At 30.9% G+C, this 26,038-nt stretch overlaps 1 protein-coding gene across 1 annotated transcript in view; it reads right to left on the bottom strand.

The window, feature by feature from the left end:
• fbxl17 (F-box and leucine-rich repeat protein 17) overlaps window positions 1–26,038 on the bottom strand; it is a 262,981-nt gene that overhangs the window by 71,267 nt on the left and 165,676 nt on the right. Inside the window, exon 8 of the mRNA XM_048211226.1 lies at window positions 7,105–7,181. Within this exon, the coding sequence (XP_048067183.1) occupies window positions 7,105–7,181 (77 nt within the window). The remainder of the gene's footprint in view (window positions 1–7,104; window positions 7,182–26,038) is intronic.

Raw genomic sequence — 26,038 nt, 5'->3', positions numbered from 1 at the left:
TCACTTTCGACCAATAGGTGGTGCTGTGTCCAAATTGTTGTGGTATGGTCAGAGTGAGGTGACAATGACACTTGCAAAGTTTGGTGTCAATATGTCAAAACACTGAAGAGATACAGCTTCAAGAGTGGGATTTGCATCATGCCTCAAATTCTTTGCTCTGCTATACGAAAACGGTTTGACTTATCGACTTGAAATCCATAACTTTTTGTCAGCATGGTCTGATGATGATACAGTTAGATTTTGGTGAAAATCAGAGCAACGATCTAGGAGGAGTTCGGAAAAGTAGGTTTTCAAAGTAAAACAATATGACAGACAGGAAGTTCAGAAGTTCGATTATGGCAAATTTGATATCTATGTTCTTAACATGACCCAAGGAATCTACTGAGACCAGTTTCATTACAATCAGTTAATATAGTAAAAAGTTATTAACATTTTTGTAAATGTTGTTATAAATTTTGACCACAAGGTGGCGCTGGTCCGAAACTTCTCCTTCAACAGGCTCTTTCAAAGCATTGTCCTGATAACCCATACCGAGTTTCGTAACAATACGCTAAAGCATTCATAAAATACAGCATTTTAGCACAAAATTCAAAATGGCTGAAGGACAAAATGGCCGATATGGGAAAATTGGATATCATTCGACTCGACATGATGCCCCAAATCTAACGAGACCAAATTTATGATTTTTGGTCAAACCCATCAGAAGTTATAAGCAAAAAGAGCCATTTTCATATCTCCACTCCAGTAGGTGGCACTGCGCCAAAACGCTGCATGATGCCTCAGGTCATGCTTGTGATGACACGTACCAAGTTTGGTCTGAATACGATAAAGTGTTGCAGAGATACAGCTTCAAGAGTGGGTTTTGCATCATGCCTCAAATTCGTTGCTCCGGTATACGAAAACGGTTTGACGTATCGACTTGAAATCCATAACTATTTGTTGACATGGTCTGAAGATGATACATTTCAATTTTGGTGAAAATCGGAGCAACGTTCTGGGAGGAGTTAGAAAAAGTAGGTTTTTAAAGAAAAACAATATGGCGGACAGGAAGTTCAGCCGACTATGGCAAATTTGATATCTGTGTTCTCGGCATGACCCAAGGAATCTACTGAGACCAGTTCCATTACAATCAGTCAATATAGTCAAAAGTTATTAACATTTTTGTACATTTTGTTATAACTTTTGACCACAAGGTGGCGCTGCGCCGAAACTTTTTGAGTATCAGGGCATGGCGCCAAAGACCCATACCGAGTTTCGTAATGATATGCTAATGCGTTCGTAAAATACAGCATTTTAGCACAAAATTCAAAATGGCTGAAGGACAAAATGGCCGATATGGGAAAATTGGATATCATTCGACTCAACATGATGCCCCAAATCTAACGAGACCAAATTTATGATTTTTGGACAAACCCATCAGAAGTTATAAGCAAAAAGAGCCATTTTCATATCTCCACTCCAGTAGGTGGCACTGCGCCGAAACGCTGCATGATGCCTCAGGTCATGCTTGTGATGACACGTACCAAGTTTGGTCAGAATATGATAAAGCGCTGCAGAGATACAGCTTCAAGAGTGGGTTTTGCATCATGCCTCAAATTCGTTGCTCCGGTATACGAAAACGGTTTGACGTATCGACTTGAAATCCATAACTATTTGTTGACATGGTCTGAAGATGATACATTTCAATTTTGGTGAAAATCGGAGCAACGTTCTGGGAGGAGTTAGAAAAAGTAGGTTTTTAAAGAAAAACAATATGGCGGACAGGAAGTTCAGCCGACTATGGCAAATTTGATATCTATGTTCTTAACATGACCCAAGGAATCTACTGAGACCAGTTTCATTACAATCAGTTAATATAGTCAAAAGTTATTATCATTTTTGTAAGTGTTGTTATAAATTTTGACCACAAGGTGGCGCTGGTCCGAAACTTCTCCTTCAACAGGCTCTTTCAAAGCATTGTCCTGATAACCCATACCAAGTTTCATAACAATACGCTAATGCATTCATAAAATACAGCATTTTAGCACAAAATTCAAAATGGCTGAAGGACAAAATGGCCGATATGGGAAAATTGGATATCATTCAACTCAACATGATGCCCCAAATCTAACGAGACCAAATTTATGATTTTTGGTCAAACCCATCAGAAGTTATAAGCAAAAAGAGCCATTTTCATATCTCCACTCCAGTAGGTGGCACTGCGCCAAAACGCTGCATGATGCCTCAGGTCATGCTTGTGATGACACGTACCAAGTTTGGTCTGAATACGATAAAGTGTTGCAGAGATACAGCTTCAAGAGTGGGTTTTGCATCATGCCTCAAATTCGTTGCTCCGGTATACGAAAACGGTTTGACGTATCGACTTGAAATCCATAACATAATCCATAACTATTTGTTGACATGGTCTGAAGATGATACATTTCAATTTTGGTGAAAATCGGAGCAACGTTCTGGGAGGAGTTCGAAAAAGTACGTTTTTAAAGAAAAACAATATGGCGGACAGGAAGTTCAGCCGACTATGGCAAATTTGATATCTGTGTTCTCGGCATGACCCAAGGAATCTACTGAGACCAGTTCCATTACAATCAGTCAATATAGTCAAAAGTTATTAACATTTTTGTACATTTTGTTATAACTTTTGACCACAAGGTGGCGCTGCGCCGAAACTTTTTGAGTATCAGGGCATGGCGCCAAAGACCCATACCGAGTTTCGTAATGATATGCTAATGCGTTCGTAAAATACAGCATTTTAGCACAAAATTCAAAATGGCTGAAGGACAAAATGGCCGATATGGGAAAATTGGATATCATTCGACTCAACATGATGCCCCAAATCTAACGAGACCAAATTTATGATTTTTGGACAAACCCATCAGAAGTTATAAGCAAAAAGAGCCATTTTCATATCTCCACTCCAGTAGGTGGCACTGCGCCGAAACGCTGCATGATGCCTCAGGTCATGCTTGTGATGACACGTACCAAGTTTGGTCAGAATATGATAAAGCGCTGCAGAGATACAGCTTCAAGAGTGGGTTTTGCATCATGCCTCAAATTCGTTGCTCCGGTATACGAAAACGGTTTGACGTATCGACTTGAAATCCATAATTATTTGTTGACATGGTCTGAAGATGATACATTTCAATTTTGGTGAAAATCGGAGCAACGTTCTGGGAGGAGTTCGAAAAAGTAGGTTTTTAAAGAAAAACAATATGGCGGACAGGAAGTTCAGCCGACTATGGCAAATTTGATATCTGTGTTTTCGGCATGACCCAAGGAATCTACTGAGACCAGTTTCATTACAATCAGTTAATATAGTCAAAAGTTATTAACATTTTTGTAAGTGTTGTTATAAATTTTGACCACAAGGTGGCGCTGGTCCGAAACTTCTCCTTCAACAGGCTCTTTCAAAGCATTGTCCTGATAACCCATACCGAGTTTCATAACAATACGCTAATGCATTCATAAAATACAGCATTTTAGCACAAAATTCAAAATGGCTGAAGGACAAAATGGCCGATATGGGAAAATTGGATATAATTCGACTCAACATGATGCCCCAAATCTAACGAGACCAAATTTATGATTTTTGGTCAAACCCATCAGAAGTTATAAGCAAAAAGAGCCATTTTCATATCTCCACTCCAGTAGGTGGCACTGCGCCGAAACGCTGCATGATGCACCAAGTTTGGTCTGAATACGATAAAGCGTTGCAGAGATACAGCTTCAAGAGTGTGTTTTGCATCATGCATCAAATTCGTTGCTCCGGTATACGAAAACGGTTTGACGTATCGACTTGAAATCCATAACTATTTGTTGACATGGTCTGAAGATGATACATTTCAATTTTGGTGAAAATCGGAGCAACGTTCTGGGAGGAGTTCGAAAAAGTAGGTTTTTAAAGAAAAACAATATGGCGGACAGGAAGTTCAGCCGACTATGGCAAATTTGATATCTGTGTTCTCGGCATGAGTTTCATTACAATCAGTTAATATAGTCAAAAGTTATTAGCATTTTTGTAAATTTTGTTATAACTTTTGACCACAAGGTGGCGCTGTGCTGAAACTTTTTGAGTATCAGGGCATGGCGCCAAAGACCCATACCGAGTTTCGTAATGATACGGTAATGCGTTCGTAAAATACCGCATTTTAGCACAAAATTCAAAATGGCCGATATGGGAAAATTGGATGTCATTCGACTCGACATGATAACCCGAATCTAACAAGACCAAATTTTATGATTTTTGGACAAACCCATCAGAAGTTATAAGCAAAAATAGCCTATTGTATTGTTTATGCCTACCCAAATATACAAAAAAATTATTAAATTATTATGTTTTTTTTTAAATCATTCCCTCATTGGGGGCTGAGCCCCTAATATTGAAATTGCAGTGTTTATTCATAAATGATTCATCTATGCACTTTATCATTGTTTTAAATACATGTTCCTCATAATCTTGAATCAGAATATCTTCTCGTCCCTCTTGCAGCATCTCTTCTGTTCTCTGATGACGTGGGCGGGGCAACCTGTCACTCACATGAGATCCACCAATAGCAAACCACCACCATCCAATCAGTTCCTCACAGACAAAATCAAGCCCCACCCTACATTTGTTCTTGTTTGCGAAGCCGTTTTAAAAGACAAGCGCGACTTCAATTTCATGCTGGCTTTAAGAACACACTCCTCTTCTGCAAATACTTAAAGTGAACAAAGACACGTACTACACCTTCAATTTAACAAAACAACGCTTTTCTTCACATCTCTTCTGCTCTAGCTTGTGTACTACTCTAGTTTATCCTTGTCATCATGTACGTCCACCGGTCAGACTGTTTATTGCGTCTCGCTGCTTCCCCCGCTGACCGTAAGTGACACAGCTGCATGTAATGACGTCTGATGCTTCTGACTGGTGGTGATTTTCACCGCGGTGGAGGAGATGTGGTCAGTTTTCGGGCACGAGCTCAACACAAACACACTGCGATTCAGCGCTGCACCGCAAGGGTGTCATTTAAGAGCACCGCTGACCCGAAAATCTACTTCTAAAATCTTTTTCCACTTAAAAACACTGAAGCAAATCTTTGTCGTTCGGCTGCTCTCAGAGGTGGGCGATGGGAGGAGAGCGTTTCTGTCTTTACGCTAATAAAAACCAAATGTGTTTTCATTACTCCGAGCAAGAACAAGCACAAGAACGGCTCCTTTTGCTCCGTCATGCAGTTACTTACATCTAACGTTACGATCTGGCAGCACATGTAGCTATTGTTTGCCCGGCGTAATCGCTCAGCTTTGTCCTTCAGTCTCAGCAGGCAGTAATTACCCAGAGCGCCCCGTGATTCGGTGTGTGAACACATGCAGCTGTTCTGGCCTTTGTTTCAAGGGATCAGAGGGTTTATCTGCCATCATTACTGCATTATCTGTAGCGCATACTGCTGGAGCTCAAGGATGGGACTGACAATGAGCGTTAATGTGCCTTCAATGGACCGTACGGACAGAAAGACTCTCCAATACACAATGCAGACATGAACAAATGTGCACACGGAGGGGAACAAAAGCCTGAGAGAACTGAAAGTCTGGGATTTAAAACTGTAAGCCTGGAAATATATTTAAACATTGTTGGACTTTGGAACAAATAAATAAATAAAGTTAATTATATTTATTCACTATTGTTTGATTTAATTAATTAATATATAAAATAAATAAAAATAAACAAATGGATTAAAAATGAGTCATTTAAATAAAAAATTGCAGAATAAAAAATATATTCATTTATTTATTTCCTAAAACATACTGTCATGGCTAAGCAGCAGTATTTTACATTTTATTTATTTATTTTTAATTATTTACATTTTTATTTAAATTAAATTTTTTTGTTTAATGACAAATATGAATAAATATACTAATTTACTTGTTTATATTTATGTAATTAAACAAATAAATTAAATAAAAATAAAAATGTAAATAATTAAAAATAAATAAATAAAAACTTTGCCATGACAATATGCAAAGTTTTAGGAAATAAATAAATAAATAAATAAATGTAATTTAAATAAATATATTAAATAAATAAATATAACACAAATAAATGAATATATTTATATATATTTACGTAATTAAACAAATAAATAGAATATAAAAAATAAATACGTAAAAATATATAAATAAAAACTTAGCCATGACAATATGCAAAGATTTAGGAAATAATTAAATAAATAAATGTAATATTTAATTAATTAATATATTTAAATTACAAATAAAAATAAACAAATGCATCAAAAATAATTTAAATAAATAAATAAATACAGAATAAATAAATATATTAAATAAATAAATAAAAACAAACAAGTAAATGAATATATTTATATATATTTATGTAATTACACAAATAAATTAAATATAAATAAAAATGTAAATAAATAAATAAAAACTTTGCCATGACAATATGCAAAGTAATAAATAAATAAATAAATGTAATATTTAATTAATTAATATATTTAAATTAAAAAAAAAAATAAATAAATAAATAAATACACAATAACTAAATATAGATATTAAATAAATAAATATGAACAAGTAAATTAATATATTTATATATATATATATATATATATATATATATATATATATATATATATATATATATGTAATTAAACAAATAAATGAAATATAAATATAAATATTTTTTTAGGAAATAAATAAATAAATAAATAAATGTGAAACTCTTTCAAAGTTTTTGAAAGACAGGCAAAGTTTTTGAATTTTGAAAAATAAAACTAAATAAAATAAAATAATAAAATAAAATAAAATAAAATAAAATAAAATAAAATAAAATAAAATAAAATAAAATAAAATAAAATAAAATAAAATAAAATAAAATAAAATAAAATAAAATAAAATAAAATAAAATAAAATAAAATAAAATAAAATAAAATAAAATAAAATAAAATAAAATAAAAACTGCTGCTTTACCATGACAGAAATTAGGCCTAAAAGGGAAACTGACTGCAGGCGACGGGTTAAAGTTAATGTCCGTTCTGCACATGCCGCATGACTTCAAGCTCCTGTAGTCTGAAGTGTTCATGATTGAGAGAGAAACGAAACGCATCTCAGTCTTACCGTGATCTGTGATCTTGCAGGACACCAGATAAAGCTCCTTCAGACTCCGGCCCTCCTTAGCGATGATCTCCACACATCTGCCAACACACAACAGAGGGGCGGACAGGGTTAAAGGTCGGTCAAGGTCATCTGCACATGCTCCGATCGGCTCATATCAGCGGCTCGTTAATAAAGCAGCCATATTACATCACACTCTGAGTCTGGGAGAGCACGGAGAAAAAACTTGAAATATATAGAAAGTTTTAGAATTTGGATTAAATAAATAAATAAAATACAAAATAAAATAAAATACATGCACATGCTCAGATGGGCTCATACGAGCAGCTCGTTAATAAAAGCAGCCGTAATTCCATCACCTGAGCGTAATTACATCACACTCTCCTGAAACTTAATGATTAAACGTGACTCGCTGACGGCCCTTTCTTCTCCACTGATCCCATATCTGCACCTCAAAAGCGTTTGGGAAGAAAATTAATAATTTAATTGAATCTACTCTGATTAAAAACTAAAAGGGCTTTCACATGGAAAAATCCTCCGTGCCCAAACTGCTAATGCCACGACTTCAAAGACACGCTAACATGGATCCGGCATTGTTCCGGCCTCCGCGCGAGCGCTGGAGAAGAGAACGAGGGATCGTAAACGACTGGAGACCCCATTAACCTTTAGTGCTCATCTCCTCATTTATTCTCCAAATAAAATCAAACAAAATGAAATAAATCTCAGTAATGTAAATAAAACAAAATGAACTAAAATAAACTGTAAAAGACTGCTGCCTCACCATGACAGAGTTTGAAAAACGAAATAAGTAAATAAATAAATAAATAAATAAATAAATAAAATGGAACGATGTGAAACATTGTTGCTTCACCATGACAGAAGACAGTAGGTGAAGTTTTAGTATTTTAAATAAATTAAAGTAAATAATGAAATGAAATATTAAAATAAATATCAGTAATAATTTACAAAATAAAAGAAAATAAATAAAAGAAAATTTTGTAAAAGACTGTTGCTTCACCATGACAGTTTCAGGATTTTTAACTACCTAGACAGTAATCATAAATTAAAACATTAACTAAATGTAACATTAAGTAAATTAATATATTTATGCTTATTTTAATTTAATTATAGTTATATATATATATATATATATATATATATATATATATATATATATATATATATATATATATATATATATATATAATTTAATTATAAATTAAAGTAAAAAATAGATATTTTATTTAATTTAGTAGCAATGCACATTATTCAAATTGCTCAGTCAATGCCAAGTTATTTTCACAGATTTTTTTAAATAAAAAAATTAAATAAAATAAATAATATTGAAAAAAATAATAAAATAAAGTAAAATTAAATAAAATAAAATAAGTAAATGAATATATTTATTCTTATTTGTAATTTAAGTATATTTATATCTATTATTTAATTTAAAAAATACATAAATATGAATTAATATTTAATAAATATTAATATATTTTATTTAGTATTTTATTTTATTTAGTAGCAATGCACACTATTCAAATCAATGCCGAATTATTTTCACTGATTTTTTAAAAATAAAATATAATATAATAAAAAATAAAATAAAATAAAATAAAATAAAATAAAATAAAATAAAATAAAATAAAATAAAATAAAATAAAATAAAATTTCAGGACTTGGTTTTTCCAGTTTCAGGATTTTGAATTAACTAACTAACTAACTAACTAACTAACTAACTAACTAACTAACTAACTAACTAACTAAATAAATGTGGACAGCTGGCAAAGGTTTAGGATTAAAATAAAATAAAATAAAATAAAATAAAATAAAATAAAATAAAATAATAAAATAAAATAAAATAAAATAAAATACAAAACAAAAAACAAAATTAAAATAAAATAAAATAAAATAAAATAATAAATTTCAGGACTTGGTTTTTCCAGTTTCAGGATTTTGAATTAACTAACTAACTAACTAACTAACTAACTAACTAACTAAATAAATAAATGTGGACAGCAGGCAAAGGTTTAGGATTTAAATAAACTAAACTAAACTAAACTAAACTAAACTAAACTAAACTAAACTAAACTAAAAGACTCACTGCTGTTCCATCAGAGCTGCATCTCTGGAGATGTTCACCATCTAATGCACAGAATAGGTTTTCCACTATCTAATTGAATCTAATTGTGTTTCTACATCTCTATCCGGACGCTTTACCCCGAGAATGACCTGATCCGGCCCGGAGATAATCACAGCCGGCGCCAGACCGGTCACTTCCGTCCAGCAGAGAGGGGAATCATCTCATATGAGTCTGTCACATCTTCAATCCGCTTCACAAATGAGCAGATCCAAACGAGACGATCCAAACGAGACGCTCCTCGCGAGAGCTTGTTACCACAGCGGGGTCAGGACGAAGATAATTAGGATTGACACGTACAAGCAGCGCAGACACGTTTATGGGCGGCACTGGATGTGATCAGAGGAGCTGATGAGGGAAACACCACTGCTAGAAGTCACATTAACACCGCCGGAGTGATGGAGACGCTCGAGACGCCGCTGGACGACTGATCCAATGAGCTTCATTACAGCCAAGAATGAAAAACTAAAGAGAAAAAGGAGATTGATGCTAGAAGAGAAGCTGAAACAGCCCAATACATGAAATTACACAAACGTGAAACTTCCTGAAATTAATCTAATGGCAGACAGAGTCAAAACGTGGTGTGGAGAAATCAATCAATCAATCAATAAATAATGTTTTAAAATACAACAGCCATTCATGCTGATGTGGAAACAATCATACAAAACATAATTAATATAATTAAATCAACAAATAAATGAATATATTTATTGTATTATTTATTTATTATTATAATATTTTATAATATTTATTTAATTATTTACTTATTTGTGTGTATACATATATTTGTATTTTATATATATATATATATATATATATATATATATATATATATATATATAATAAATTATATATATAATTTAAACAAAAAACAAATGCATAATTTAAAAAAACAAATACATATTAAAATATTTTATTTAATAATTTAATTAAATCAAATTAAATAAATAAATCAACAAATAGATAGAATTAATATAATAAATCAAATTAATATATTTCTTATACTTATTTTTTAAAAATATTTATTTACTTATTTATATTTATTTCTTTTTAATAAATTTGTTTATTTTTATTTATTTTTAATTTATTTGTTTACATATACACAAACACACATGATATATAAAAATATAAATAATGTAAAAATAAATATTTAATGAATAAATATAATTGAGATGTAAATTAATACATTTATATTTTTAATCTACTCATATAAATAAATTAATTAATTAATTAATTAATTAATATAATAAACCAAATGAATATATTTCTTATACTTATTTTTAAAAATATTTATTTACTTATTTATATTTATTTCTCTTTAATAAATTTGTTTATTTTTATTTATTTTTAATTTATTTGTTTATATATACACAAACACACATGATATATAAAAATATAAATAATGTAAAAATAAATATTTAATGAATAAATAAATATAATTGAGAGGTAAATTAATACATTTATATTTTTAATTTACTCATAAATAAATAAATAAATAAATATAAATTAATCTAAATTAAAATACATTAATATTTTATTTAGTAGCAATGCACACAAATTGCCAAGTTAATGGCAAGTTATTTTCACTGATTTACACTGTTGAATTATTTTTTAGAGACAATGATTTTCACGAAATAAAAACAGTTGTATGTTGTCCTTCCTCACAGCATCATCATCATCATCAAGTCTATTGTTAAAATAAATTCAGGACTAAATTTAATTTAAAATTAATTAATTTAAAGAACTGTATTTGTTTTATCAAGTCATATGTTCCCTTATTTATTTCCATATTATTACATTTCTTTCTTTATTTCTGGGCCTCCACACGTATGATTTGAGAGCATGTAACAGTTGGAAATGCAGCTTTTATCTCACTGTAGGTCTGAAATAACCATCATTACAAGCGTACGCTCTCTGCTTCCTCACCTCACTCATCCTCACTAATTCCCCTTCCTGTGTCGGTGCGGGCGGCCATGACTCAAGGCCGTGATGCCCAATAAAGGGACATTAAAGTGGTTTCCATGACGATAAAGACACTCCACACTCAGCCAATTAGGTTGAGAGCAGCGGCGGGCGAGCGAGAGACGGACAGAGAAAGAGAGAGAGACTTCATCTACCCACAACAATCAGGCCAGAGCGGCCGCACACGCTGATGATGAGGACACACCTTCATCATTACTGTGTCATTACTGTGTTTACTTTAATCAGACCCACTGATTGTTGACTGACGTGATGGAGAATCAAAGTCCAGGATTTCACTCTGTTCGACACGACAGAAACACACGGACTGATTCTGATTAACAAAAGATGATCTCATTTATATTTGTATGAAAACAACGTAAAGATTCAACATCTGCGTTCACACGTCACTGTATTCGCCCTCCATCACGTCTGAAAGAGCAGACAACCAGATCAATCATCTATATTTAATATTTAAACTAATATTTAAACTATTTGCATTGTGTCTGACCTGTTTTGAGTATTTCAGTCACTTCTGTTGCTTTCAATCTTGTTAAATTAAGAATAAAATGCACTGTTTTCCTCCATTCAAACATTCAACAAACATCGTCATAACCTGACAGATGTTGACAGCTCTAACATTAATTTTTCAATTAAATAAATAAACAAATAAAATTAAAGTCAGAAATATAATATAAATTATAATATATTACAAGTATTAAAAAATATATTTTTTAATTATATATATATATATATATATATATATATATATATTCCATTTTTTCAAAATATTTAATTTATAATAATTATTATTTATTTGTTTAATTAAAACATATAAATTCATAATTAAATAAGTGAATAAATATAATTATTTACTTGTTAATTACTTTATTTATTTATTAATAATATAACTGTTTTTTTATATTTAGTTTTTTATTTGTTTATTTGATTATACATATATAATTAAATAAACAAATATGATTAAATAAATATGATTAAAAATAATAAAATAAAATTAATTAATTTATTTGTTTAATCATATTCATTCATTTATTTGTTGATTCAATTATATTTATTTATTTGAATGTTTTTTTGGTGCCATATCAGCATGAATCGCAATTATTTTATTTTAATTATTTTTATTTAATTTTTATATATCAATTTATTAATTTAATTAAATAAATATAATTAAATAAATGAATACATATATTTATTTACTTAATTATTTTCAATTATTTATAATATATTTATTTATATTTAGTCATTTTTAATGTTTAATTTGTTTAATTATGTTAATTCATTAGTTTTTTTATTCATTATAATTATTTATTTGTATGTTTGTTTGGTGCCATATCAGTATGAATGGCAATTATTTTTATTTTTATTTAATTTTAAACATAATTTAATTGTTTAATTAAATAAATATAAATAAATATAATTAAATAAATATATTTATTTACTAGTTTCTAGTATTTTCTACTATTTTCAATTATTTATAATATATTAGTTTATTTATATTTAGTTACTTTTTAATTTATTTGTTTGATTAAATATACATATATAAATACATATAAGAAAACAAACAAACAAATAAATATTTGTTTAATCAGGATCATTCATTTATTAGTTTATCCAATTATATTTAATTTATTTGTATGTTAGTTTGGTGCCCTATCAGCATGAATGGCTATTGTAACAGCAAAATATTTTAAAACAAACAACAAATTCTTCTTACAACATTGCAATAAAAACTACATCTTTCAATTTGACATTTGCTAAAAATCCCTGGTGAGTCTCAGTTGATTCACCTGAATGTCAGTCAGTCCTGAACTTAGTGAACAGAAGCGCATTAAACACACGCAGTGTGAACGTCCCTCCAGCCTGAATCTGATTCGCAGTTCAGGAGGATCAGGAGGAGATGAGAGGAGATGGAGCGAGACCACAGGGGTCGTGGTGTTGTGTGTCTCTGTCACCGGAGAGACAATAATGAAGCAGTCCGGTGTCAGAACACAGAGAAACATCAGATGTGTGCCGACGCCCCTTGACACCTGACACGCTACGCCACCAATCAGAGCGCTGGACAGATGTCCGGTGCAGTGACCTCATCAGTCAGCTTGAGACGCAGGACAGACGCTCAAGGACACGGAGTCTCCGTCTGTCTGTCTGACTGTAAAGACAGGACTCAAATCTGCATCTCAGGCATCAGTGTTTGCATTTCATTGACCCGATCCTACATAACGACCCACAAACTCATCAAGCGCTTCACACACTGATGTTAGTGGATCCTGGTTTAAAGGGCCAGTACAACTATTTTTCCTGCTTATTATTACTAATTATTATTAGTAATAACAACAATAATAACAATTATATATATATATATATCATTGCTATTATTGTTATTATTAATATTAATAATTAGTGTGTGTATTTATATATATATATATATATATATATATATATATATATATATATATATATAATAATAAAACAAATATATTTATATATAATTAAATTAAAAAATTAATTATAATTTAATAATATATAACTTATTTTTTATATATAATGTATATAAATTATATATGTATATGCAATTTTATATCTTTATACACACACACACACACACACACACATATATAAATAACAGTAATTAATAAATAATACATATATATATTAGTAATTTATATAATTATAAATAATAAAAAAACAAACGTATGTAAATATAATTAAATAAAAAAGTGTGTTATTTATATATATATATATATATATATATATATATATATATATATATATATATACACACACACACACAGTATGTACATATATATTTTTATATAATATTGTACAAGTAAATAAAACAGATTTATACATCAAATTAAATTATACAAAATATAATATTGAAATATTATATATAACATTGATATATATACATATATATACATACATATACACTCATACATAACATTTTATCTTTATTTATATTTTATATACACATTATTGTATATCTGTATTTTATTTTGATATTTCTTATATTTTATTTTTATAATACATCTTTAGAATATATATATATATATATATATATATATATATATATATATATATATATATAAATTACAGTTAATAATAAATATGTATAAATAAATTACTTATATATATATATATATATATATATATATATATAAAATATTTAAATATTTAAATATTTAATTCACTTTTAGAATATATATATATATATATATATATATATATATGTATGTTATATTTCATTTGAAGAAGTTTTCTACTTGTTTAAAGCATGAACTCACTGAACTTATTTTAGATTGTCTAACAGAGACGTTCAGCAGTGTGACCTCTGTAAATGAACGTACAAATGAAACTGTTCACGAGCACATAATGTAGAAATATTTCTAAACGGATGCTAATAAATGAGCTGAACGGCTGTGAAAGCATCTTCTGAATGTGACTCACATGGAGTAAAACACTGTAATATTCAAACGCAGCAGGAGCGACGCTGCCATCAGTGTTTAATAAGACATTAGTGTGTCGCTCCTCACATCTTCACAGAGACCACGACGACAATGAGAGCCGCACATAAAGACCTGATTTATCACAAAAGAGCCAGACAGATGAGTCTAACCAACAGACGGGTCAAGAGAAAAGAGGAATTCACAGAGAAAAACAGAGTTAAAGACACAAGCTCAAGGCCGCGCTTCCTCCATTCAACACAAACTACCTGAAGCGCCTTCACAACAAAACACATGAAATCTTTTCCTGACAGACAGAAGGATAAAACAAACCCAAATGAAATACAGCGCTCAAGGTCTGGAAAGGGAGAAGACAAAGAGCGAATAGAAATATACGACTGGAGTCTTAATGAAATGGAGGGGCGGAACAGAGAAAGCTCGTTTTTTTCTTCCACCGAGCGCTTTACAAAATTATTCTCGCTGTAAATTTCTTTTTATATGTCCTAATAAAGCCTTATTTGCATGACTGGAAACGTGCTTGTCAAATGTTTCTTGTCTTTGACTCTTGTACATTGTTCACACATAAAATGTGGATTTTTAGAGAGTTTTCATCACAAAGAGAACAAAAACATGAGCAGACTGCATTCATGAAATATTCTAGATTTCTACAATCTTTTGGGATAAAATCAACCAGAACAAATATTCTAAAAATTCCTTAATACCAAACACTGTAATAATAAATATTATCAGCAATATATTATGTGTGTGTGTGTGTGTGTGTGTGTGTGTGTGTTAATTTGTCTTGTACTCATACAGTACAGTCCAAAAGTTTGGAACCACTAAGATTTTTAATGTTTTTAAAAGAAGTTTCGTCTGCTCACCAAGGCTACATTTATTTAATTAAAAATACAGTAAAAACAGTAATATTGTGAAATATTATTACAATTTAAAATAACTGTTTTCTATGTGAATATATATTAAAATGTAATTTATATCCTGTGATCAAAGCTGAATTTTCAGCATCATTACTCCAGTCTTCAGTGTCACATGATCCTTCAGAAATCATTCTAATATGCTGATCTGCTGCTCAAGAAACATTTAATGTGTACAATTGTACAAAATATTTGTGTACAATATTTTTTTTCAGGATTATTTGATGAATAGAAAGTTCAAAAGAACAGTGTTTATCTGAAATCTAATCGTTTGTAACATTATAAATGTCTTTACTGCCACTTTTGATTGATTTAATGCATCCTTGCTGAATAAAAGTATTCATTTCTTTAATTTCTTTTCAAAAAAATAAAAATAAAAATTCTTACTGACCCCAAACTTTTGAACGGTAGTGTATAATGCTACAGAAGCTTTGTATTTCAGATAAATGCTGTTCTTTTGAACTTTCTATTCATCAAGGAATCCTGAAAAAAAAAAAAAACAACTGTTTTCAACATTGATAATAATCATAAATGTTTATTGAGCAGCAGATCAGCATATTAGAATGATTTCTGAAGGATCATGTGACACTGAAGACTGGGGTAATGATGCTGAAAATTCAGCTTTGATCACAGAAATAAATTACTTTGTCAAATATATTTAAATAGTACACAGTTATTTTAAATTGTAATAATATTTCACAATATTACTGTTTTTTACTGTATTTTTAATTAAATAAATGTAGCCTTGGTCAGCAGACGAAACTTCCTTTAAAAACATTAAAAATCTTAGTGGTTCCAAACTTTTGGACTGTACTGTATATTATTAAAAATTATTATAATAATTAAAAAATATTAAAAATTATTATTAAAATCAAATGTTGTGTCTGTTAATATTATTTAATGGACCTGAGCTACACTCAAAAAATTAAGCCTTTTTTCAAGATTTATGCATTTCAATTAATAGTAAAATTCCATCAAATTGAATTGAATAATCCTTACATATTTTAATTGAGTAATTGAATAATCCTTACATATTTTCATTGAATAATTGAAAAATCTGTACATATTTTCATTGAATAATTCTTACATATTTTAATTGAATAATTGAATAATCTGTACATATTTTCATTGAATAATTGAATAATCTGCACATATTTCTTTGAATAATTCTTACATATTTTAATTAAATAATTGAATAATCTGTACATATTTTCATTGAATAATGGAATAATCTGTACATATTTTCATTGAATAATCTGTACATATTTTCATTGAATAATTAAATAATCTGTACATATTTTCATTGAATAATTCTTACATATTTTAATTAAATAATTGAATAATCTGTACATATTTTCATTGAATAATCTGTACATATTTTCATTGAATAATTGAATAATCTGTACATATTTTCATTGAATAATTCTTACATATTTTAATTAAATAATTGAATAATCTGTACATATTTTCATTGAATAATTGAATAATCTGTACATATTTTCATTGAATAATTGAATAATCTGTACATATTTTCATTGAATAATTCTTACATATTTTAATTAAATAATTGAATAATCTGTACATATTTTCATTGAATAATCTGTACATATTTTCATTGACTAATTTAATAATCTGTACATATTTTCATTGAATAATTCTTACATATTTTAATTAAATAATTGAATAATCTGTACATATTTTCATTGAATAATTGAATAATCTGTACATATTTTCATTGAATAATTGAATAATCTGTACATATTTTCATTGAATAATTCTTACATATTTTAATTAAATAATTGAATAATCTGTACATATTTTCATTGAATAATCTGTACATATTTTCATTGAATAATTGAATAATCTGTACATTTTTCATTGAATAATTCTTACATATTTTAATTAAATAATTGAATAATCTGTACATATTTTCATTGAATAATTGAATAATCTGTACATATTTTCACTGAATAATTCTTACATATTTTAATTAAATAATTGAATAATCTGTACATATTTTCATTGAATAATCTGTACATATTTTTATTGAATAATTGAATAATCTGTACATATTTCATTGAATAATTCTTACATATTTTCATTGAATAATTGAATAATCTGTACATATTTTCATTGAATAATTGAATAATCTGTACATTTTTCATTGAATAATTCTTACATATTTTCATTGAATAATTGAATAATCTGTACATATTTTCATTGAATAATTGAATAATCTGTACATTTTTCATTGAATAATTCTTACATATTTTCATTGAATAATTGAATAATCTGTACATATTTTCATTGAATAATTGAATAATCTGTACATATTTTCATTGAATAATTCTTACATATTTTAATTGAATAACTGGATAATTCTTACATATTTCACTTGAATAATTGAATAATCCTTACATATTTTAATTGAATAATCCATAATTCTTACATATTTTATTGAATAACTGAATAATCCTTACATATTTTAATTGAATAATTCTTAATTCTTACATATTTTACTTGAATAATTGAATAAGCCTTACATATTTTTACATAAAGATTATTCAATTCATTTTGATGGAATTTTACTATTATTTGAAATGTATAAATCTGAAAAAGAGGCTTCATTTTTCTTCATTTTTTTAGTGTAACATGAACTAACAATGAAGTAACAATAACAAAGATTAATAACACTATAAAAAATGTATCGCAACAACATTAACAAACATGAGCATCAACTAACAATAACTGCATTACCTTATTGTAAAGTGTTACCAAAATATTCTACAATGCACCAACAGCGGATGAAATGTTTTGTTATAGTGAATATTCCTCTCATATAATGTTCCTGTAAATAATCAGCGTTTCATTTAATTCTCCTGGTCGTGAAAAACAAGCCGCTCAGACACTTCAGATGATAAACAGCTCATTCATATCAAGTTAACAAACTTTATGGAACCAAGGCTGTCTTTGTGCATTACGCTCCGGAGCGGATCTGACGCTTCCCAAATGAGCCATCATGCCGGGTCTGTTTGTTTCTGTGATCCAATTAAAAGTGAAGGCCACGTTTGATTGACTTCACCAACTTCCACAACAGCACTCGCGCTCCTAATACAGGCTCAACTTGACGTTGTTTACGGTAATACGAGGCGGGAATAACTCCCTCCGGACGTCGCACTTCAGGTGGACTCATTTGAGCCCATTACATCCCGGCCGAACCCAACCAACCAACCAACATCCAAAGCCCTCGATGCTGTGATGTGATCTATTGTTAATTGCCACGCACTTTGATTAGCGGCGTTTATTTTAATGAGCGCCGTACGGAGAGCGGGATATTAGCAGAGGCTAAATTGAAGCATGTTCATTAAACTAATGGATATGAAGAGCTGGGAAAAAAGGAGGTGAAATATAGAAGAGAATGAAGTAAAAGCTTCGGCGTGGCATGTAATTTCCAGATACCTTGACAGAGCGCAGGTTCCTCAATTATACGGCCTGCTTTTAATTACACAAAATATGCCTCAGATGTCGGGCCACGATAAAAATTAACATCCGCCCGTTCAACTACATGCTCTCCGAAACAAATTAGAGTTCATTACCGTCGCTATTTCAATAGAATGCAACATAAATCAACAGGTAACTGATAAATTCATTTTTTTCCTCCCTAATATATGAGCAGTAATTCGTTCACGTTCACCTTCCTCCCTCACAAACCTTGGCTTTCTCATCAGGAAATGATGCACTGATTGAAACTCTTGAAATCTATAAATTTCCTCCATCTCTGCTGGTTAGTTAACCGGGACGCTTGTACCACATCATACTGTGCTTGATTTACAAGCGTCCGCAATAATAACAGATCATGCAAACGGCACAGCGCAGTATTTTACTCTTGCCAAATGCCAAAAACATGCACTGAAACAGATTTATCCAGTTAAATCCTGATCGGACTGATTTCAGCTTATTGTACATAGTGAACATGTCAAACTCAAACTTTAAGCCTATTTTTAGGACCATTAAGATTTGTTTGCATTGCAAACAGTAGGTGCCATCGAACCTACGGTGCTATGTCCCTAATAATATTCAGAAAGATGCATTAAAATGTATTTAAACAGGCCTGAGCGTTCACTTCTTCAGCTTCCTAAACGTTTGATGTTTTTTCAGTGTTGGTGACTTTTCAAACTGGATTTGAAGAGAGCGTCATCTGTTTGTCAGGCTTGTATTTCTGCTCTGAGAATATCAGTAATGAATAAAAATGGCTTCAGTTACTGGACTTGTTCAAGTCATTTAGGAAGCAGCAGCTCATAAAGGACTTTTAATCCAATGTTCCCTGAAAAAGAGTATCCTGAGAGCCAATAAAGACACACTGAGAGGACATTTAAACCCGAGAGACGCGCAGACATCAGGGTTTCTGTACGACACACGTCTGCCGGCTTCAGTCTTTCCAATCCAGAGGCCAGAATTTCAAATGAACTTCCGAACGGATCTCCGTTTGATCTCCTGCCGAGAAAGTGCAATGAGATTTGATCCTGCTGGAGAATGAGGGAAGAAGCTGTGAAGTAGAAAAACCCTGTTTATCCCTTTTCAAGGTGAATATTATTCTCCAACTTTCAGAGATTCATCACAATCCCATTATCTGCGCTGAAAAGTGAACTTCAATCCCAGTGTCTTATCACGGACACCGCAGACCGCAAACCGCTGCATCGCAACTAACTTCACAACTACAGACAGCCAAAGGAAAAGAAGTCGAAGCAATTAATAAGATAAATCCAAAGGGATCCAATCGCACCGTCCCAGACAGAATGAGAAAACTTTGGAAACACTATCTGGAATATAAAAGCAATGATAAACGTTCTGCGGGGAAATGCATGAAACACGTCGAGTCAATAGTGAAATGCATCAAATTATCAGCTGCTTTTATGTGTGAGTGATGTGAATCAGTTACTGTACGCCTGTGTGACGCTGATGCCGCGTTTCTAAAGTGATTTGTGTGTCTGTAATGAGTCTGAGATCTGATCCGTCACTGTAGCGGCTGATAATCGCCTGCGGGAGACGAGGACTTCCAACAATCATGATGTGCTGGACATGTGGATCTGACTAAACTTACCAAGAACACTGTCAAATTTCAAAATCAAAATTAAAATATATATTTTTGATTAAAGACAATGAAGCCTATTTTTATGACCATTAGGATTTGTTTGCGTTGCAAGATTATTTTCATGGCAATTTAAGCACTTTTTTTAAAATCACCATAAAGGCAGTGTAACAAATACTATCATGACATATAAAGTCTTAATAATATTATTAATAATATTAATAGTTAATGGTAATTTAGAGTTAAAATGTGCTTGAATAAATTTTAAAATATATACATAATGCAAAATGTAAAAAAATAAAATAAAAAACAAACAAATAAAATCTGATTCAGCCAATAAAATAATATAACTTAACAATAAAACAATAAAACAATTAACTTAAAAAAATAAATACAATTTAAAAAATAGAATCGAATAAAATAATATATATATATATATATATATATATATATATATATATATATATATATATATATATATATATAAAATATGTCAAGACCATACTCTTATTTAATCTAAAAATTAATTAAAAAAAGTAAAATAAAATAATTAAATTAAAATAAAAAAGGAAAAATTAAAATTAAATGAAAAAAATATATATAAAAAATGTAATATAATATAAAAACAAAATAAAATATAAAAATGTAAATGTAAAAAACAAAATAAAATAAATTAAAAAATACAATAAAATTAAAAAAAAAAATATATATATAACATATACACATATAATATGTCAAGACCATACTCATATTTAATCTCAAACTTAATTAAAAAAGCAAAATAAAATAATTCATTTAAAATAAAATAAAAAAGGAAAAAAACTAAAAAAATAAAATGAAATAAAATATATATAAAAACAAAATAAAATACATTTAAAAATACAATATATACACACATATATATATATATATATATATATATATATATACATATATATATATATATATATATATATATATATATATATATATATATATATATATATATAAAATATGTCAAGACCATACTCTTATTTAATCTCAAAATTAATAAAAAAAAGTAAAATAAAATAATAAAAAAAAAAAAAGGAAAAAAAAAAAAAAAAATATATATATATATATATATATATATATATATATATATATATATATATTATAAATATATTATATATTATAAATAAAATATAAAAATAAATGTAAAAAAATAAAATAAATTTAAAATAAATTAAAAAAATACTATATATATATATATATATATATATATATATATATATATATATATATATAAAAAATATGTCAAGACCATACTCATATTTCATCTCCAAATCAAAATACTAAATTATGTTTAAAGAAAATAAAATCTATTTTTAGGATATATGCATTGGAAATACCGTAATGGTCCTATGATAAAGTTAAAAATATAAATGGTCCTGAAAACAGGTTTTTTTTTTTTTCTAATTACTTTTTTCTTCTTCTTCTTTTTTTTATTTAGGGTGAAATATGAGGCAGACATGAGAGGGATTCATGAGATTCAACCAAATATGTAATAAAAGTCTCTGACTCGCTGGTCAACAGTGAATGAAGCTCTTCAGTCAGTAAGTATTCAATATGTGAAATAACCTTTAAAGCACAATAAATTCTGAAACTGCTTCTTAAACTGAAGAAGTGCAAAAGTTTGCTGTGTTTACAGTGAACGAATCATGTGAAACTACATTCATCGGCTGTAATGATGAGGCCATAGAGAGATCATATACAGACCTCCATCAGAGTCAGAGAGGGAAGGTGATGGATGACATCGACCCTCACCACAGATTCATGATTCCTCTGTGTTCCTCCAGACGAGACCTCAGAATCTGTTTAGTAACAGCCGTCATGTGACACGCTAACTGCTGTGATAAATGTGAAGGCAACGGCGCAGACGTTCAGCGACGCCACATCAGAAATCTCTCGCGTAACATGATCTTCAGCTCATCACAAGCGTCTCACACAGAAGACAAAAGAGCTCAGAGATGAGAAACACTCACAGATCACTAATAGACGCAAAACAAACTGATCTGATCATCTGGTCACTGAAGAAAAGAGTCACTTCATCTAAAAATCCTCACGTGTTTCTCCTCATTCAGTGCTGCACTTACACAAACACGCTTGAGAGAGCAGAGGATTGTGGGAATGTGCTGGCGTGTGGTTTCTGGTGCATTAATCAGTTCATCTGGAAATCTGGATCTTGTGGTTGTGGCATTAATTCAACCTTCATCCTCCTGTTAACCTACTTTTCATCACGGTGTTTAATGAGCGACGCCACCTGCCTACAGGAAACAAGCCTCTGCTGCTCGGGAATGTTTGTTCATATCGTACATATTAACGTCCTTATTTTAACAACAGCAATTAAGACACGATTATAATAAAATATAAAAAAACTCACTGCACTATTACAATATTTGAAATTTATATATACAGTACCGGTCAAAGGTTTGGAAACATTACAGGTTTTTATGTTTCTGAAAGAGTCTCTTCTGCTCATCAACGCTGCATTTATTTGATCAAAAATACAGTAAAAAATAGTAAAATATTATTATAATTTAAAATAGATGTTTTCTATGTGAATATATAGTAAAGTGTAATTTATATCCAGTGATCAAAGCTGAATTTTCAGCATCATTACTCCAGTCTTCAGTGTCACATGATCCTTCAGAAATCATTCTAATATGATGATTTGATGCTCAAGAAACATTTATGATTATTATCAATGTTGAAAACAGTTCATATTTTTGTGCAAACTGTGATACATTTTATTTCTCAGAATTCTTTGATGAATAGAAAGTTCTAAAGAACAGCATTTATTTGAAATAGAATCTTTTGTAACATTATAAATCTCTTTATTGTCACTTTTGATCAATTTAATGCATTCTTGATTAATAAACATGCAAATTTTTTTTCTAAAAAAATATACTGACAAGCAACAATAGTGTGTAAATACACAATCACGTTCACTCAAAATGAATTATTAATTTAAAAAGTATTTGCAAACATAAAGCATGCAGTATTCTTTAATTCTTTGCAGGTAAATTTTATAACTGATGCGATAATCTCAAAATGGCGAAATATAAGGCAATATATCGGTCTATTACTAGTATGTAACCAAACAAAGAAGTAAAAGTTAGTATTAAATTAATTCAACTGGATACTAAAGCATCAGTGACATCAAACACGCAACTTTATGACGTCGTAGAACGTCTCACTGCACACGTTCTCAAAGTGAAGCACATACTTTTCCACTATAAGAATATGACGACGACTTCTCCAGTAAAACTTTCCAGAGACCACAGACTCGTTCAATGACATCATGCAATCAGGAGTTACAGGCGTCGTTTGACTAACTACCAAACTCCCCGAGAGATCCACTAACGAGGGCACGGTTACTGTCGAGTCTGAGTGAACGTGAGCCGCTGTCTGTGACAGGAAGACGTCACCATCAAACATCTACAGACACACATGACCTGACTGGATCAGAATATAAACACACGTCATACTCCCATCATGCACCTGCACTACAATCACAATATCATGAATTAGGGGTGTAAAAGTGCACAAAATGGTACATACCTCAGTTAAACAGTGCTTTACTGAACAAACTTTGTCTCTGTCTTTAAATCACATCTGTAAAATATATCAATACTGCAGCAACTCTCTGCAAAAAACTTTAGACATATATTTAAGATTTACATATTTGAATTGCATATGAAATTTCCCAGTGTTTGATGTAACAACCCAGTGTTTGGGTAGTTTTTGTGTTACCCAGATCCTGGGTCAGACCTAACAACCCAGCGTTTGGGTAGTTTTTGTGTTACCCAGATCCTGGGTCAGATGTAACAACCCAGCGTTTGGGTCGTTTTTGTGTTACCCAGATCCTGGGTCAGACGTAACAACCCAGTGTTTGGGTAGTTTTTGCGTTACCCAGATCCTGGGTCAGACGTAACAACCCAGCGTTTGGGTAGTTTTTGCGTTACCCAGATCCTGGGTCAGATGTAACAACCCAGTGTTTGGGTAGTTTTTGTGTTACCCAGATCCTGGGTCAAACGTAACAACCCAGCGTTTGGGTAGTTTTTGTGTTACCCAGATCCTGGGTCAGACGTAACAACCCAGCATTTGGGTAGTTTTTGTGTTACCCAGATCCTGGGTCAGACGTAACAACCCAGTGGTTGGGTAGTTTTTGTGTTACCAGATCCTGGGTCAGATGTAACAACCCAGTGTTTGGGTAGTTTTTGCGTTACCCAGATCCTGGGTCAGACGTAACAACCCAGCGTTTGGGTAGTTTTTGCGTTACCCAGATCCTGGGTCAGATGTAACAACCCAGTGTTTGGGTAGTTTTTGTGTTACCCAGATCCTGGGTCAAACGTAACAACCCAGCGTTTGGGTAGTTTTTGTGTTACCCAGATCCTGGGTCAGACGTAACAACCCAGCATTTGGGTAGTTTTTGTGTTACCCAGATCCTGGGTCAGACGTAACAACCCAGTGGTTGGGTAGTTTTTGTGTTACCAGATCCTGGGTCAGATGTAACAACCCAGTGTTTGGGTAGTTTTTGTGTAACCCAGATCCTGGGTCAGACGTAACAACCCAGTGGTTGAGTAGTTTTTTGTGTTACCCAGATCCTGGGTCAGACGTAACAACCCAGCGTTTGGGTAGTTTTTGCGTTACCCAGATCCTGGGTCAGATGTAACAACCCAGTGTTTGGGTAGTTTTTGTGTTACCCAGATCCTGGGTCAAACGTAACAACCCAGCGTTTGGGTAGTTTTTGTGTTACCCAGATCCTGGGTCAGACGTAACAACCCAGCATTTGGGTAGTTTTTGTGTTACCCAGATCCTGGGTCAGACGTAACAACCCAGTGGTTGGGTAGTTTTTGTGTTACCAGATCCTGGGTCAGATGTAACAACCCAGTGTTTGGGTAGTTTTTGTGTAACCCAGATCCTGGGTCAGACGTAACAACCCAGTGGTTGGGTAGTTTTTGTGTTACCAGATCCTGGGTCAGATGTAACAACCCAGTGGTTGAGTAGTTTTTGTGTAACCCAGATCCTGGGTCAGACGTAACAACCCAGTGGTTGAGTAGTTTTTGTGTTACCCAGATCCTGGGTCAGACGTAACAACCCAGCGTTTGGGTAGTTTTTGTGTTACCCAGATCCTGGGTCAGACGTAACAACCCAGCGTTTGGGTAGTTTTTGTGTTCCCCAGATCCTGGGTCAGACCTAACAACCCAGTGTTTGGGTAGTTTTTGTGTTACCCAGATCCTGGGTCAGACGTAACAACCCAGTGTTTGGGTCGTTTTTGCGTTACCCAGATCCTGGGTCAGACGTAACAACCCAGTGTTTGGGTCGTTTTTGT

The sequence above is a fragment of the Megalobrama amblycephala genome, linkage group LG12 (assembly GCF_018812025.1).
Source record: "Megalobrama amblycephala isolate DHTTF-2021 linkage group LG12, ASM1881202v1, whole genome shotgun sequence".
Lineage (NCBI taxonomy): Eukaryota > Metazoa > Chordata > Actinopteri > Cypriniformes > Xenocyprididae > Megalobrama > Megalobrama amblycephala.
The sequence above is the reverse complement of the archived record's forward strand: the minus strand, read 5'-3'. Positions and strand labels throughout refer to the sequence as shown.